We start from the raw sequence: 15,140 nt of genomic DNA on the forward strand, positions 1-15,140 counted from the left end.
ACCACTGGGGTTGCCTCCGGCCACTTTGTGAATTTATCAATGGCAACGTAGAGGTAACGGTACCCACCGACGGCCCTAGGGAAAGGTCCCAAGATATCCAACCCCCATACGGCAAAGGGCCAAGAGGGAGGGATCATTTGCAGAGCCTGAGCTGGAGTGTGTATCTGTCTTGCATGGAACTGGCATGCTTTGCAGGACCTTACCAACTTAGCTGCATCCTGGAGAGCTGTCGGCCAGTAAAAACTATGCCGAAAGGCTTTACCGACCAGCGTGCGGGATGAAGAATGACTTCCGCACTCGCCTCCATGGATCTCCGCGAGCAAGTCGCGGCCCTCTTCCTGGGTGATGCACCGCATGAGGATGCCGTTGGCACCACGGCGGTAGAGATCCCCCTCTACCACTGTGTACCGCTTAGCCATCCGGACAATGCGTTCAGCAGATGCTTGGCTTTCAGGAAGGTAATTATCTTTCAGGTAGTCCCGGACCCTGGAGATCCATGCATCGGGACCTTCCTGAGAAACTGGGCGTGGCTCCCTAAGGTCTTCAGGACCCTCAAGAGAGCACACGTCCCTTGGCGGGCTCCACGGATGGAGCACCGCCGGGACCGCTAGCTTCGAGGTGCTAGTCCGACCCCCTTCGCCCAGGTCGGGAGGCTGGGCGGAAGGCCTCAGCAGGCGTCTCTGGAAGACGCCCTCAGGCACGGGTGCCTGAGTCGATGCACTCGCGGAGAGTGCATCAGCTGCTGAGTTGCCTTCGCGTGGAACATGTTGCAGTTCCAGCACATCGAAGTCCTTCTCCAGCCTTTTCACATGAATAAGGTAGGCTGCGAGCTGGGGATTGTTGCAGCAACACTCCCCCCGGACTTGCCTGATGACGAGCTGGGAATCCCCTTTGACCAGGAGCTCCCGGACCCCCAGGGACAGAGCCGCGGTGAGCCCAAAGATTAAGGCCTCATACTCCGCCATGTTGTTGGTGGCCTCAAAATCGAGGTGTACCATGTACTTCAATTGCTCGCCTTGTGGGTCGATGAGGACCACGCCAGCCCCTGCCCTCTTGCTGCGGGCGGACCCGTCAAAGAAGAGGGTCCAGTGAGGTCCGGTGACAACCGGAGCCCTGACTTCCGGACACGGGGAGTCCGCCTCTTGGTCCGGACCCCCAGAGGCGCTTGGTGAAGGTGTCCATTCCGCAATGAAGTCAGCAAGGATCTGGCTCTGGCGTGGCTGGAAGTCGAGTTGAAATCCCGAGAGCTCAGCTGCCCACTTGGCGATATTGCCTGTGGCGTTGGAATTATGGAGAATGGCCCTCAAGGGGTAGGAGGTCACCACCACAATCTTGTGGGCTTGAAAGTAATGGTGGAGTTTCCTGGACGCAACGAGTATGGCATAAAGAAGTTTATGCGTTTCAGGATACCTGGCCTTTGCTTCATGAAGGACCTCACTGACGTAGTAGACCGGCTTCTGAACGATCCTGACCCTGACAGCCGGACTGGATCCTTCCGCTTGAGCTGGGGACCAACCGGCCCCCAGGTCGCTTGGTGCTTCTCCGGGTCGGAACCTGGCCTGACCCTCTGAAGTAGGGCCGGTTGTTAGGGTGGTGGAGGTCGGACCTCCTTCTCCTGCAGGAGGGTCCACGGGGACCCCCTGTGGGAGATGCTCAGACCTCTCGGCGACCAGCACCATGCTGATCACTTCGGCTGTCGCTGCAAGATAAAGAAACAGTGTTTCACCTGGGTCTGGTGCAACCAGGACCGGCAGGGAGGTGAGGTACTGCTTCATCTCTTGGAAAGCTCGTTCTGCCTCTTCAGTCCATGTGAATGGGCCGGACCCCCGCATCAATTTGAAGAAGGGGAGCGCCCTTTCTGCCAGCATTGAAATAAAACGGCTGAGGGCTGCAAATGACCCCGTTAGCCTCTGTACATCCTTGAGGCGCGCAGGGGGCCTCATTGCCTCGATCGCCCGGACCTTGTCCAGGTTGGCCTCAATCCCCCGGTGGGAGACCAGGAAGCCAAGGAGCTTCCCCGCTGATACGCCGAAGACGCATTTCTCGGGGTTGAGCTTGGTGGAGGTCGCTCGTAACTTGTCGAAGACTCGAGCTAAATTTTCTAAGAGGGAATTTGACTCTCTAGTCTTGACAACGATATCATCGACATACACCTTAACTATATCTCTAACCAAATCACCTAAAGTGATGTTCATTGCACGAGCAAAGGTGGGTAGAGCGTTAAGCAAACCATAAGGCATCACTATATAACAATACAGTCCATCCACTGTTACAAAAGCTGTATGCTTCCTATCATCACTAGCTATTTTGATCTGGTGAAAACCAGAATAGGCATCTATGAAGGACAGCAAATCACACTCAGAGGTGGAATCTACAATCTGATCTATACGCGGGAGTGGATAAGGGTCTTTTGGACATGCCTTATTAAGATTGGTGTAGTCGATGCACATCCGAAGCTTCCCATTTGCCTTTGGGACCACGACAGGGTTGGCCAACCACACTGGGTGGTAGACCTCCTCGATGAAGCCAGCTCGTAGCAGCTTGCGGACCTCTTCACGGATGAAGTTTTGCCGCTCAATGGACTGCTTGCGTAGCTTCTGCCGGACCGGCCTGGCATCGGGGTGGATCTTCAGATGATGCTCAATCACCTCCCTAGGGATCCCGGGCATCTGTGATGGTTCCCAGGCGAACACATCAACATTTGCCCGGAGGAAGGCGATGAGCGCGCTTTCCTATTTTTCTCCCAGATTCCCACCGATGCGGGTGGTCTGGGAGGTCTCCGCTCCGACCTGGACGGTCTTCGCGGGGATATCGTCCGTGTCGGATGGACGGACCTTGGGTGTTTTGGCCAGAGCCTTGGCACGTGAGGTCGAGGGATCGGACCCCTAGGCGCCAGCAGCTGGGGTAATCCCTGTTGCCAGCGCGTGGAGCTTCTCGACCGCTACGACGGCAGCAGCTCGGTCGCTCTGGACGGTGAGGACGCCTGCCGGTGAAGGCATCTTCAGGACCAAATACCCGTAATGGGCAATGGCCATGAACCGGTACAGGGCCGGTCTGCCAATGATGGCGTTGAAGGGGAGGTTAACCTCCGCAACCTCGAACTGCATGTTCTCGGTGCGGAAGTTGTCCTCCGTCCCAAATGTAACCGGTAGGGTGATAGTCCCTACCGGGTACACCGGATCAGGGCCCACTCCGGAGAATGGGCGCGAAGGAGCCAGCTTGGACTCCGGGATCTGCAGGTGCTTGAACGCTGCATAACTGATGACGCTGAGGCCTGCACCCCCGTCGATCAGCAGTGGTGGAGGCGAACATTGGCGATGGTGGGTGCCGTGACAAGCGGCAGCACACCTGCACCCGCCATGTTCTCCGGGCAATCCGACGGCCCGAAGGAGATGGCGGTGTTCTTCCACCGCTGGTGCGGCGCCGCTTTCGGCGTCGCCGGCTTCACCGAAAGGACCTCTCGGCGGAGGGTTTTGACGTCCCGCTGGGAGACAAGTTCCGAGCTGCCGCCGTACATGACGTACAGCTTCTTGCAGCGCTCGTCACCCTCGGACTCGAAGTCGGACTGATGGAAGAGACCCTTAAGGTCTTTGTTGGGGGTCTGGTACCCCAACTCCCTCTCAGCTGCGGCCGCGTCGGCGTCGGAGACTTTCTCCTTGCCGGACCGCCGCGGAGGGGAGGAGCCTTCCCTTGAGGCTTGGTCGCGCCTCTTGCTGAGGCGCTCCGCGAGCTTCTGGATCTCGCGGCACTCAGTGGCACTGTGACGAGCCCCAGGGTGCACAGGGCACGACCCGGGGTCAGTACGCTGTTGCCGTGGGCGCTTGCCACAGGGGTTTTGCCCCCCGGTCGTTGCTGCAGCAACAGCCGGGCCCCCAATCCGTGACTTGTCAAAGCCACGGGTCTTCTTGTTCTTTTTCTTGCCGCTACCAGGGGCAGCGACACTAGGTCCACTCGTCTGAGCGGGACCTACCTAGGTTGCAGAGTGCCATGCACGGCCCTCTGCAGCCCGGGCGCATTTGTCCGCCAGAGCGAACAAGGTGGTAACGGTTTCCACCTGATGGGTCGCCAGCTTCTCCAGCATCTTCTCGTCTCGGACCCCCTGTCGGAAGGCCGTGATGATAGATGCATCGGTGATACGTGGGATTGTTCCACGTACCTTGGTGAAGCGAGAAATGAAAGCCCGGAGGGTTTGCCCGGGCTGTTGCCTCACGGCGTGGAGGTGTGCCTCCACTCCGTGCTGCTGGTACGCACTGGCAAAGTTTGCCGTGAACTGTGCGCACAGCTCACCCCAGGATCGGATAGATCCCGGGGTAAGGTTCATGAGCTAGGTCCGGGCTGGCCCAGTCAAGGCTACATGGAAGTAACTCGCCATGACGGCGTCGTTACCTCTAGCCGCCGTGATGGCGGTGATGTAAACCTGCAGGAACTCTGACGGGTTGGAGGACCCATCGTATTTCTTCGGCAGGTGTGGCCGAAACTTGGATGGCCAGGCAACCGCGCGAAGGTGGTCTGCTAGTGCGGCGCAGCCAACCCCGGACACCGGTGCCTGGGCAGGTCCTTGCGGGGCCGGAACCACCGCAGCGAATTCGACATCGAGGTCGCGACCCTCGATACTGAGCCGGCGGCCACGCGCCCGCTCGATGGAGACACGGGCGTCCTCCCCTGCACGTCTGCGGTTGAGTTCCGCCCGAAGATCTTCGGTTCGTGCACTCCTCACTGAGGGTGAGTGCACGGAGCCAGATGCGCCGCCCTGATGACGGCGTTGCCTGAGGGCAGACCCCCCCCCCCCCCCCCCCCCCCCCCCCCCCCGCAGAACACGGGGAAGCCTGTGCCAGGTTGAGGAGGCGGTCGACGTTGTCACGCCACTGCCTCTGGGCGTCGGGGGAGGCTGCCTCACCAGGGGATTGCGGAGCAATTCCCTGGCTGCCATGAGCGGCCCATTCGGTGCGGGCACCGATTGGGCCACAGAGGCCCGCGCCGCAGCACGCTGCGGAGCCGCCCGCGCCGCCCTGGATGTTGGACGGCGGGAAACATGTGGCGTCGTGGACGCCACCTCCTCGCCCAACAGGAGGTCGTTGTGACCATCTTCTTGCGCCATTGAGGTCGTGTAGGCCGACGGAGCGCAAACCAAACCTAAGGCCCCTACCTGGCGCGCCAAATGTCGGAGGAAATCTCCAGCCGGGTGGCGGAATGCACCCGCCTAATCCTAGTTAAGGATGGGTTTGGAGGGGACTTAGGAGCGCTCGATCGGTGGGTAGATGAACGCAGGAAGGACGCAAGGATTTCAGAGTGGTTCGGGCCGCCGGAGCGTAACACCCTACGTCCACTTGGGAGTTGTATTGATTGTGTAACCCTGGGTAGAACTTAGCCTGGGCTTGAGTTCGTGTGTCTGAACCTTGAGCCTCTGTGTTCTAACGAGTACATCCTCCCTTTTATAGTTCAAGGGAGGTGCTTACACTGTGCGGGGCCCCGACAGGTGGGCCTGGCCAGCAGGAGCCTGTTCTACGAGATATACAGAGATCTTCTCCTTCAGCTACTCGATGTAGACTCCTTGGTTGGGAGGTTTATGTGCGTATCTGCAGCTGGATATGGCCGTACACAGCCCTGTCCTGCGCAGCATCCGGTGTCAGCGTTGCCCTACAGTGAATCCATGCTGTCACTGTTGGGATGAGACCCCCCGTCAGGTGGTGAAACGGTGCTGACCCGCGCGCGTGCACTGGTGCAGCGCACGCCTCAGCTCACCTATTACAGACCATCATTACGCACACAGCACCGTGTCGGGACAGTACGCCGCTGGTGCGCTGTACACGGTGACACGACGCGCCGCCTCGGAAACAGGCGGGCTTACCGTGGTGTCAGCATATCTGCCCGGCCTGCCAGTGACAGGTCGCTCCTTTTGACTTGGGCGCGCCCGGCCCAGCTACCGCATTGAATGCTGGTAGGTGGAGAGATGACCCGCGGAGGGCCTCCAGCCGCAGGCACGCGGCAGGGCCAGCCCCGCCCCTCTGCAGGGGCAGCACGTGGCAGCTCCGGACCCCTCCCTGGAGGGAGGGAGGTCCGGACCTCCGTGGCTGGCTGGTGCGGTCAGGCCCGTGATGGCCCGGCCGTCACACGCGACGCCCCCGGACCCCCTGGAGAGTCCGGGTCCGCGGGGGTGGCCCGAGTGTCTTCCTGGCCGTGTGGGGTCCTCGGGCCTCACAGAGCCTGGGGTAGGTCCGGAGACCGTGGTCCCAGCTGCCTGGCCCGGGCCGTAACGCCACGTCACCCAGAAGGCGGGGGGAGGAACGCGGATCGTAATATGCCAAGGGCCTGGACACCCTAGCAGGAGGTACCCCTGTCTGTGCATAGCGACACAGTTTGTGATTTCTATGAAACTATGTTTCAAAAGTGAAATCCCCTATACCACTATGGGTCCTTAACCAGGTAACCTTGTACTGAGGGGAGAGACAAAAACAGGGCCGCAACCCACAGGCCGCGGACTGCCGACGGACCAAGTCGTTACCAAGTCGTTCTACAATCTAACTGAGCAACAGCACGTCACTTATTATTTGCCGGACCAAGTCCAAGTGGGGACAACGTCTAGCGACAAAGTGGACAAGTCCAGCCTAGATTACCGAGCTCTCCCTCCTGATCACTTTCATCGGCAAGCCGCCTTCCATCCGCAGCGTCAGCGAGAGCAGGAGCCCCGGCCGCTCCTCCCCGCCGACAAACTGGAAGCCGAACCTCTCGAACACGCACGCCACGATGGATTTCATCTGGATGTACGCCATCTCCTTGCCGAGGCACATCCGCGGCCCCGCGTGGAAGACCGGGTACCTGAACGGGCTCTCCGGCCGGAACGCGCCGTCCTCGCCGAGCCACCGCTCCGGCCTGAACTCCTCGCAGTCCTTGCCCCACACGTCCTCCACCCGCGCCATCGCGTACGCGGAGTAGGTCGTCAGCCACCCTCTCCCGACGAACGTGCCGTCCGGCAGGAGGTCGTCCTCCTTGCAGCTGTGTGTGTCCATGGCCACCGGCGGGTACAGCCGCATGGACTCGGTGATGGCGGCGTGGAGGTAGTGCATGTCGCGCAGCTCGTCGAAGCTGAGCGTCGCCGCTCCGGCGCTCCCCTGCCTTGACGCCCGCGCCGCGCGGATCTCGCGCACGATCCTTTCCTCCACGTCGGGCCGGGTGGAGACCAGCCAGAAGAACCAGGACAGCGCCGACGACGTCGTGTCGCGGCCGGCGAGGAGGAAGTTGGTGACCACGTCCCGGAGGCTCTCGTCGCTGTGCTCGCCGCTCGCGGCGAAGCGCGACAGGAAGTCGTCCCTGGACGCCAGCCCTGCCTCGCCTCTCTCCCTGCGCTCCCGGACGATCCGGTCGGCGTAGCCGTGGATGGTGCGGAGCGCCTCGCGCATCCGCCTCTCGGGCTCCATGTTGAGCAGCCTCTTGAGGCGCCACAGCGACTTGAACGGCGACATGAATCGGGCCATGATGGCGTTCTGCGCGTCGTTGAAGGCGCGCATGAACTCGGCGCTCTGGGGCGCCGCCATGCTCTCCTCGGCGAGGCACGCCGGGTCCTCGCCGAACGCCACGCGGCAGATGTTGTCGAACGCGAAGCGCTCCAGCACGTCCTGCACGTCCAGCGTGCGCCCGTCCTGACGCGCCCGGTCGAGCAAGGGCAGCAGCCGCTCGACGACCTCGAAGCGGACGGCGTCGACGACGAAGTTCCTAAGCGAGCGCTTGCTGAACTCGTAGCTGGCGGCCTTGCGCTGCCACAGCCACTGTTCCCCATCGGAGTTGAAGATGCCACGCCCAAGGAAGTCCTCGATCATGGATACCGTGAGCTCGCCCTTGGGGTAGTTGGCGAAGTTGGTCTTGAGGATGTGCTCGACGTTGGCCGGGTTGGCGGTGATGGCGCCGCCGGTGAGGCCGAGCGCCTTGAAGGAGATGGTGTGCGTGGGGTCGCGCTTGATGACGTCGGTGCACCACTCGAGGAAGCGGTCCTGGTTCTTGACGAAGTGCGGGAGCGTGCCGAGGAGCGGGTAGGCCTTGAGGCCATGAGCGCGAGGCTGCTTCTTGGGGTCCCGGCGCAGGAGCAAGCAGAGCAGAGGGAGGAGGGGGAGGAGCAGGAGAGCAATGGGTGAGGTCAGGGAGAGCTCCATGTCGATTTGGATTTGGCTTCGACTTGCGAGTGGTGCCAGCGATTCGCGGCCAAGGATCGCTCGTTTTATGTACGGGCCCGTGAGGTCGACTAGATCAGCTCGCGTCATGTTCGTTTTATGTACATTGGAGGACTCCGTCCTTGGTTTTCTTTTGTAACAAGGCACGAATGCATGATTCAGACTTTAATAACTGATTGACCTAGAACTCTATAATGTTTAATTTTGTGAAAAAAAATAATGTCATCATCTCTCAACTAAAAGTATTTTTGAAGTGATCATAATTTTGTTGCTATGAGCATTATTTTCTCTTTTCATAGAGTCGGAAGAATACATTTCAATTCTTTATTAAAAAATCAAGACTGCAGTTATTTACTGTTTGCCCTCTCCACTTCTAATTAATGTTTTATAAAAAAGGGGAAAATTTCTCATTTATACATTTTATTAGAGCAAATGCTTCCTTGGTACACACGGTAGACTATGCATAAAATGCAGAAAAAAGAGAAGCATATTGTATGAAAAAAAAATACTCAACAAAATGTAGGTCAATACGCACAAAGGATGGGGTATAATGTGGGCCCAGACACTTATTTTATTACAGAAGAAAGTCACACCCTCTTTGGTCAGAACTAGTAGGAAGTTTCCGTAGCGTTTAATTTAGTGAAAGTTGTTGCTCGATCTGGTCCGGAGGGACATGCTTTGCTTTGTTTAAGATTGGCTTGCGGATCAAGACATCAAGTCAACTGCGTCATAAAAGTACTCCTACTACTGAAATTACAAAGCTTGTTTTTGTTGCTTTAGGACTAGGATCAATAGTAACTCTATTCATGCATAGTTCTTGACATAAAATGATTCTATATTAGGTTCATGTTCAGAAATACTTCTATGTTACATAAATACCACATTGATGGAATAATATCGTTGGTCAAAGCCTTGTCCTACCGAAATGAGAGAGAGTAGTACGGCTTAGAAACCCAAGGGAGGAATGGAAGGAGTACAAATCAAGCATATCTTGTCATCGGGCCAAATTTAGCTTACAGAACTATTCTCACGCATCGAAATCCGTGGCCCATATGTCATGATGGGCCCTATGGGCTGAGGCCCGTTGTTTCCTGGGAGAAACAGAATGGGCTGCGGAAAGTTCGATTTCGAACCAGCAACGAAGGCCCAAAGCGCCAAATCCCAGACTCCGATGCTTGCGGGCTTCAGCGTCGATCGAACGGAACCTGCTGCGATGCATGCATCACGGCATCTTTATGACCCTCCTCGTCTTCTCTCCAGCTGCAGCCCGCTTCAAAAATTGCTCGGAGCATCAGTTCGATCCCGGTCGGTAAGAATAATAATCCAGCGACGCGTTATTACAGGATAGGATCCATCTGGCAGTGTTATTAGCAGTACTTGCGATAGGATCAAGCGGCACCATTAGTCTATGAGGTGTGGAGCAGGGCTTTTGTGAGTTGCCATTCGACCGATCCTTGTGCCTCCTCGCCTCTGATGCATGCATCCGAAATCAGGGCGGGCGTCACCCGCCACTTGCCTTGTGCGTTCCGATCCACACTCGATTACAAGCTACTTACGTGGTTTGCTGGGACCGGCTTTGCATTGATTCGTGACGCAAGCATCAAGATGCAAGGGCTAGAAATTTTGAGGAGATGTGAGTATTGGATTTTCTTTTTAAAAAAAATTAGGGTCCGTAGCTAATTACAGTAACACATATATACGTCCCAACCTAGCTCTTGACGATATAAAACTGGAATAAATCGGTCGCTTGCCAATGCAAAGTTAAGAGTCACACACACTAGTACATACTACCTAGTATGATATCTGATATCCCCTCGGAGGGGGAAAATTAGTGCAGTAGATTTCAGTTCTATATACAGGTTTCAAGTCAAATCCGGCTTCTCATCGTGTGCCTCCCAAATTAATATCCGTGTGAATCCAAATGCTAATGGATGAAAGTGCTAAACTTTGCTTATCCAAATGGAAGTGCTAGTAGAATGTTCTAAATTTTAATCAAGACTCGAAAACTTTAACATGTGCACGAGTACCCATATATATTAAAATTTAGCACTCAACTTTAGCTCCTCCAAATAAATCCTAGGTCATAAGAGAAAGCAAAAGAGTGCAGGAGAGGGCACGAGCATGCAGCGAAAAAGCGAAAGATAATAAGCGCGCGGGCTATGCAGCTTGACGTAACTGTGCAATGAATCTGATCTCTGAGCATGCATGCATGCGCCTCTCTTCTTGGCTTTCGTACATGCTTGATTTCTCACGTTCCTCCTCTCCTCCTTTCTCGGGCTGCTGACATCTTTTGGAAGAGCAAAAGCCCAAAAAGGACAAAGGCGCAATAGCTAAGCCATGTATATGACTTAGGAAGAACCGGTGAGACATGGACTCTTCAATCGATTTAAGGTCAGGTACAGCGGCCCATGACAGCTAGATTACAATAAGAGGGCGTCAAAGTTTTTTAAAAAATTAGGAATAATCAACTTATATAAGCTAACATTTAGAGTTTGGAGACAAGGCACCTGTTATTTTGTGCCATACCCCTCCGTTCCAAAAAAATAATATTATTGTAGTTTTGTTCCAATTTACTAATAAATTTATAGCGAAAAGTATAAGCATTTACAAGACCAAATAGGTATACTATGAAAAGTATATTTTATTATTAATCTAACTATACTTAATTGAAATTTATGAACATCGATACTCTTTTTTTTAGTTTGCGAGGAACATTGATACATTTTTGTATAAATTTTATCAAAACTAGAATTGTCTGATTTAGGATAAAACCATCATGACATTCTTTTTAGGACAGAAGGAATACATATTTCTGATAGAAGTGGTTTTTGTTTCCTTCCATCAACCCAAGAACTAAAAATATAACTCTGTTAATTTGTCTAAAGATTAAGTGAAAACTCCCTAGGCGACCGGTGCACACTCTGACAGGCACCCATCAAATCCGGTACTAAAAAATGGTCCATCGTAGATCGCACTCAGACCAGGTCTGCCTTCTGGGTCGTTTCTCCTGCTCGCAGAATGGCCGGGGACGTAGCTTTCCGCAGCCGCTCGCGTCGCATTGCGTCCGCCGTGCACTGTACCATTTCCTTCTTGTGGTGACGACGGTTGCGTCGCTCACGAAACAAAAGCTAGCATTTTTATTAGCTGTAGTGCTCGACACCAGTGAACTCCACGTACATATTCAGCACATAAGAGCCACTGAGCCAGCCCTGGAATACTGTAATGCCCTCTCCTTTACGAGCTCGACGGCGACATTTCGATGGAAATATGGCATGCAGCTCGGCTCAGAGTACTTTTGCAGAAAAAAAAACGTATTATTCAGTAGTGATTCTATATCTGGCTAAACGATACTATTTGCAATCAGAGCAATAACCATTGGAGTTTCAGGGAAAGAAACAAATTAATTTTGTATTGAAAGCTTACCCTCTTAAGCCTCGATCCCTGAGAGCTTTCAAAATAGCATGAGATGGTGTCGGCACATCCGCATAGAGCTAGAGCTCATCGCCGACCAGTGATGTTGAATTTGGCAACCACAATCGAAACAGCAACGTTCTCAAAAAAAAAACAATCGAAACAGCAACTGGGCAAAGAGGCATGTCGGCTACAAGTTTGTAACCGCATATCCTGATCATGGATGCTGCCTGCCTCTGGCTGGATTCACGGTGGTCTGTGACATCGGAGACGACCTCTGATGATTCCTCTGTCTTCCAATATGTGCAACCATCTGGTTGCCTCTTGTTCATGTCAAGTATGACCAGTGCTTGTTGGCTTGCCACTTAATTCCCTTGCTAATGTAATCAGGGCTGATGCTACAGCACTATCCCCAACCACGAACAGTAGGGAACAGTCCAGATCTCCTTGTTTCTCCAGGTGATCTTCACTTTGCCTCCACCGGATCTGCCCAAACTCAGCAGAGGCCCACGGCCTTCTCCCACCGACGTGTGGGCCCGTCCTGGCCCAGCCACCCACGACGCCACTCGCGGAGAAAAGCCGACGTCTGCGCACAAAGGGGTTCCAGCGTGGACACGGGGCCAACCAGCCTTTGAGCCTTACTCGGAAATTCAGCCCCAGCAGCTGCCGGAAATGCCCCTGCCGCGAGCATATAAATAGAGCTGCGCGCCCGGCACATCTCCTCCAGCTCAAGGCCTTGTCTTGCTCCTTGAGTTCTCTAGTACCTAGCCACCCTGCTGATCTCCAAGCTCGCAGCTTGCTGTTACCCCTAGAGACTGCGTCGCCATGGGCTGCTACGGTGATTTCTTCGAGAAGGCCAAGCCTTACATCGCGATGATCTCCCTGCAGTTCGGCTACGCCGGCATGAACGTCATCACCAAGGTCTCCCTCAACCACGGCATGAGCCACTACGTGCTCGTCGTCTACCGCCACGCCTTCGCCACCGTCTCCATTGCTCCATTTGCTCTCATCCTCGAGAGGTAGCTGGCTATCTGATCAATCACAACACAGAATGGAATGGAATTCTCTTGTCCCCATCCTCTGAAACTGATCGTCGTATCATCATCTGATTGGAAATGGCAGGAAGGTGAGGCCCAAGATGACGTGGTCAGTCTTCCTCCAGATCTTCGTACTGGCACTGCTCGGGTTAGTGCACACTGCGCATAAATAAATTTCTGTGACTCGTGTCATTTTGTGTACCAAACTTGGCATCTTTATTTAAGAAAAAGACATAGATAAGTGGACACTCCAATTCGAAGATTCTATTCTTTTGCCCAATAAAAGGCGTTTATTAGTACCGTACTGTCTAGTAGTAGTGCATCAGGAAATAATTGTCAGCTTTTATGAAGTCTAGGAACATGTAATCAACCTCGTGCGTGTTGGTAACTGCAGGCCTGTGATCGACCAGAACTTCTACTACGCCGGCCTGAAGTTCACCGGCCCGACCTTCGCGTGCGCCATGAGCAACATCCTCCCGGCCATGACCTTCGTGATGGCCGTGATTTTCAGGTATACATCTCATCTGACTGAAGAATAATGCGACGAACGCACGAGAAAATAGCTGCTTATTAATTGGATTGGAGAGCACTCATCTAACATTGCTCGAATTGGCATGTGTGCAGGATGGAGAAGGTGGACCTGAAGAAGGTGAGGTGCCAGGCGAAGGTGGCCGGGACGCTGGTGACGGTGGCCGGCGCGATGATGATGACGCTGTACAAGGGCCCGCTGATGAAGATGGCATGGAGCAGCCACGTGCAGGCGCACGGGCACGGCGCGGAGGCGCCCGTCGCCGCCATCGACCCCAGCGGCCGGGAGTGGTTCCTGGGCTCGCTCTTCGTCATCATCGCCACCCTCGCCTGGGCCTCGCTCTTCATCCTGCAGGCGCACACCCTGAAGCACTACGCGGCGCCGCTCTCCCTCACCACCCTCATCTGCTTCGTCGGCACCCTGCAGGCCATCGTCGTCACCTTCGCCATGGAGCACCGCCCCTCCGTCTGGACCATCGGCTTCGACATGAACCTCCTCGCCGCCGCATACGCCGTAAGTCTCTCTCCCTCATCGATTCCATCGCCTTAGAGTATGCAATTGCTGTGCCATTTTTGCTAATAATGTCGCATGCACATGATGTTTCAGGGCATTGTGACGTCGAGCATAGCGTACTACGTGCAAGGCCTGGTCATCCAGAAGACCGGGCCGGTGTTCGCGTCGGCGTTCAGCCCCCTGATGATGATCATCGTGGCCGTCATGGGCTCCTTCATCCTCTCCGAGAAGATATTCCTCGGCGGCGTCCTGGGCGCCGTCCTGATCGTGATGGGACTCTACTCGGTGCTCTGGGGCAAGCACAAGGAGGCCCAGGAGAAGGAGGAAGAAGAGGCCATGGAGCTGCCCGTGGCGTCGTCCAAGACTATCGGAATCTACGACGATGCCACGTTCATCAAGGAGATCGCCGCCGCCGCCGCTGTTGGGGAAGACTCGGAGTGCAAGAAGGCGAATGGGGTGAAGTCATCCTCCGACGGACACGGAGCTGGTGCAGTTTGATGCGACCTGCGATTCCAAGCTACTAGCGTTGAGCTGAGCGCACGCAGCGAGCAGCTGGATGGAAGAGGGCCTTGTCCAAGACCCCCAAGTGCTAACTGTCTTGTCATGTGCCTATCCGCGTGTCCCTGAAATGATGTGTTTACTGACGCTGCATGCATTAGGGTCGGATGATTGAGAGAGGCTGCACCTGCACTGCAGAGTGGAAGGACTGGAATAATTTTGTTCTGTGACCTTTTTTTTTCCTTTGTTGCTATCCTTTTTGTAATATGATGGACCTACTAATATATTTAAATTGTATTCTATTATGCTTTTCTGTGGAAAAAGAGCGTTATGTTCTGAGACTTATGTCAAAGGCATCGTAGTTTATTAAATGAAATCAAGTGTTTGTTTCAATATGCTCAGATCCAACCCGAACTTTGTCTTTAAAAGATCAAGGATTTGCATCCAGGAATTATGAAACAGAGGTACGGTAAAATTGCACCATTCTCATTCAGAATGGGATCTACAAGCGAGAAAAATAAACGGTGTAGTTTCTTCCTTTCTTCCCTTGACAAGTGTGATAATTCATGCAACTTCCTTCCTGCCCTCTAGATGTTGTCAGATACTCCGAGTAATAACCATAAAAACTTAAGCATTTTGAGGCCTGTTTGGGTGGTACAAGACCCCAGTCTACCCAAATAAGGCATGAGTGATTAATTCCTATTGTTGTTTATATTTGCACAGTTACTGTCTCTTAAGTGATAATTTTTTTTAGCAGAAGCAAAAATTTCCATTAACTATGAACCGGGATATCCTCGGTAACCAAGTTTATTAATTATACAGTCCAGAGGATCCATCTACTGAACAAGAAAGATCAAGATTGGGCAAACAAATACTCCACCAGTATCAAAATATTTGTTGTTCTAGGATGCAGGTAAGCAACACATTTTAGTTTTGATTGGCCATAAATATCTGTTTAAAGTTATTAGATAGTTTAAAATTATCTTTTGA

The 15,140-nt window shown here is 54.1% G+C and overlaps 2 protein-coding genes across 2 annotated transcripts; one reads left to right on the plus strand and one right to left on the minus strand.

Annotated features, from left to right (window-relative positions):
- Positions 1–6,388: 6,388 nt before the first annotated feature.
- On the minus strand, positions 6,389–8,206 carry LOC112891702 (cytochrome P450 94B3-like). The gene has a single exon (XM_025958629.1). The coding sequence runs from the start codon at positions 8,142–8,144 to the stop codon at positions 6,606–6,608; it is 1,539 nt and encodes a 512-aa protein (XP_025814414.1). The 5' UTR covers positions 8,145–8,206; the 3' UTR covers positions 6,389–6,605.
- Positions 8,207–12,308: 4,102 nt separating this feature from the next.
- On the plus strand, positions 12,309–14,495 carry LOC112893642 (WAT1-related protein At5g07050-like). Its single transcript, XM_025961086.1, has 5 exons — positions 12,309–12,592; positions 12,696–12,758; positions 13,005–13,121; positions 13,235–13,652; positions 13,746–14,495. The coding sequence occupies exons 1-5, from the start codon at positions 12,399–12,401 to the stop codon at positions 14,148–14,150; spliced, it is 1,197 nt and encodes a 398-aa protein (XP_025816871.1). The 5' UTR covers positions 12,309–12,398; the 3' UTR covers positions 14,151–14,495.
- The last annotated feature ends 645 nt before the right edge of the window (positions 14,496–15,140 follow it).

The sequence above is a fragment of the Panicum hallii genome, chromosome 5 (assembly GCF_002211085.1).
Source record: "Panicum hallii strain FIL2 chromosome 5, PHallii_v3.1, whole genome shotgun sequence".
NCBI lineage: Eukaryota > Viridiplantae > Streptophyta > Magnoliopsida > Poales > Poaceae > Panicum > Panicum hallii.

Coding starts and splice junctions, on each gene's coding strand:
- LOC112891702 (XM_025958629.1), bottom strand. CDS start 8,144: ATGGAGCTCTCCCTGACCTCACCCATTGCTCTCCTGCTCCTCCCCCTC.
- LOC112893642 (XM_025961086.1), top strand. CDS start 12,399: ATGGGCTGCTACGGTGATTTCTTCGAGAAGGCCAAGCCTTACATCGCG. Junction 13,122..13,234: donor GTGATGGCCGTGATTTTCAG/GTATACATCTCA, acceptor GCATGTGTGCAG/GATGGAGAAGGTGGACCTGA. Junction 13,653..13,745: donor TCCTCGCCGCCGCATACGCC/GTAAGTCTCTCT, acceptor ATGATGTTTCAG/GGCATTGTGACGTCGAGCAT.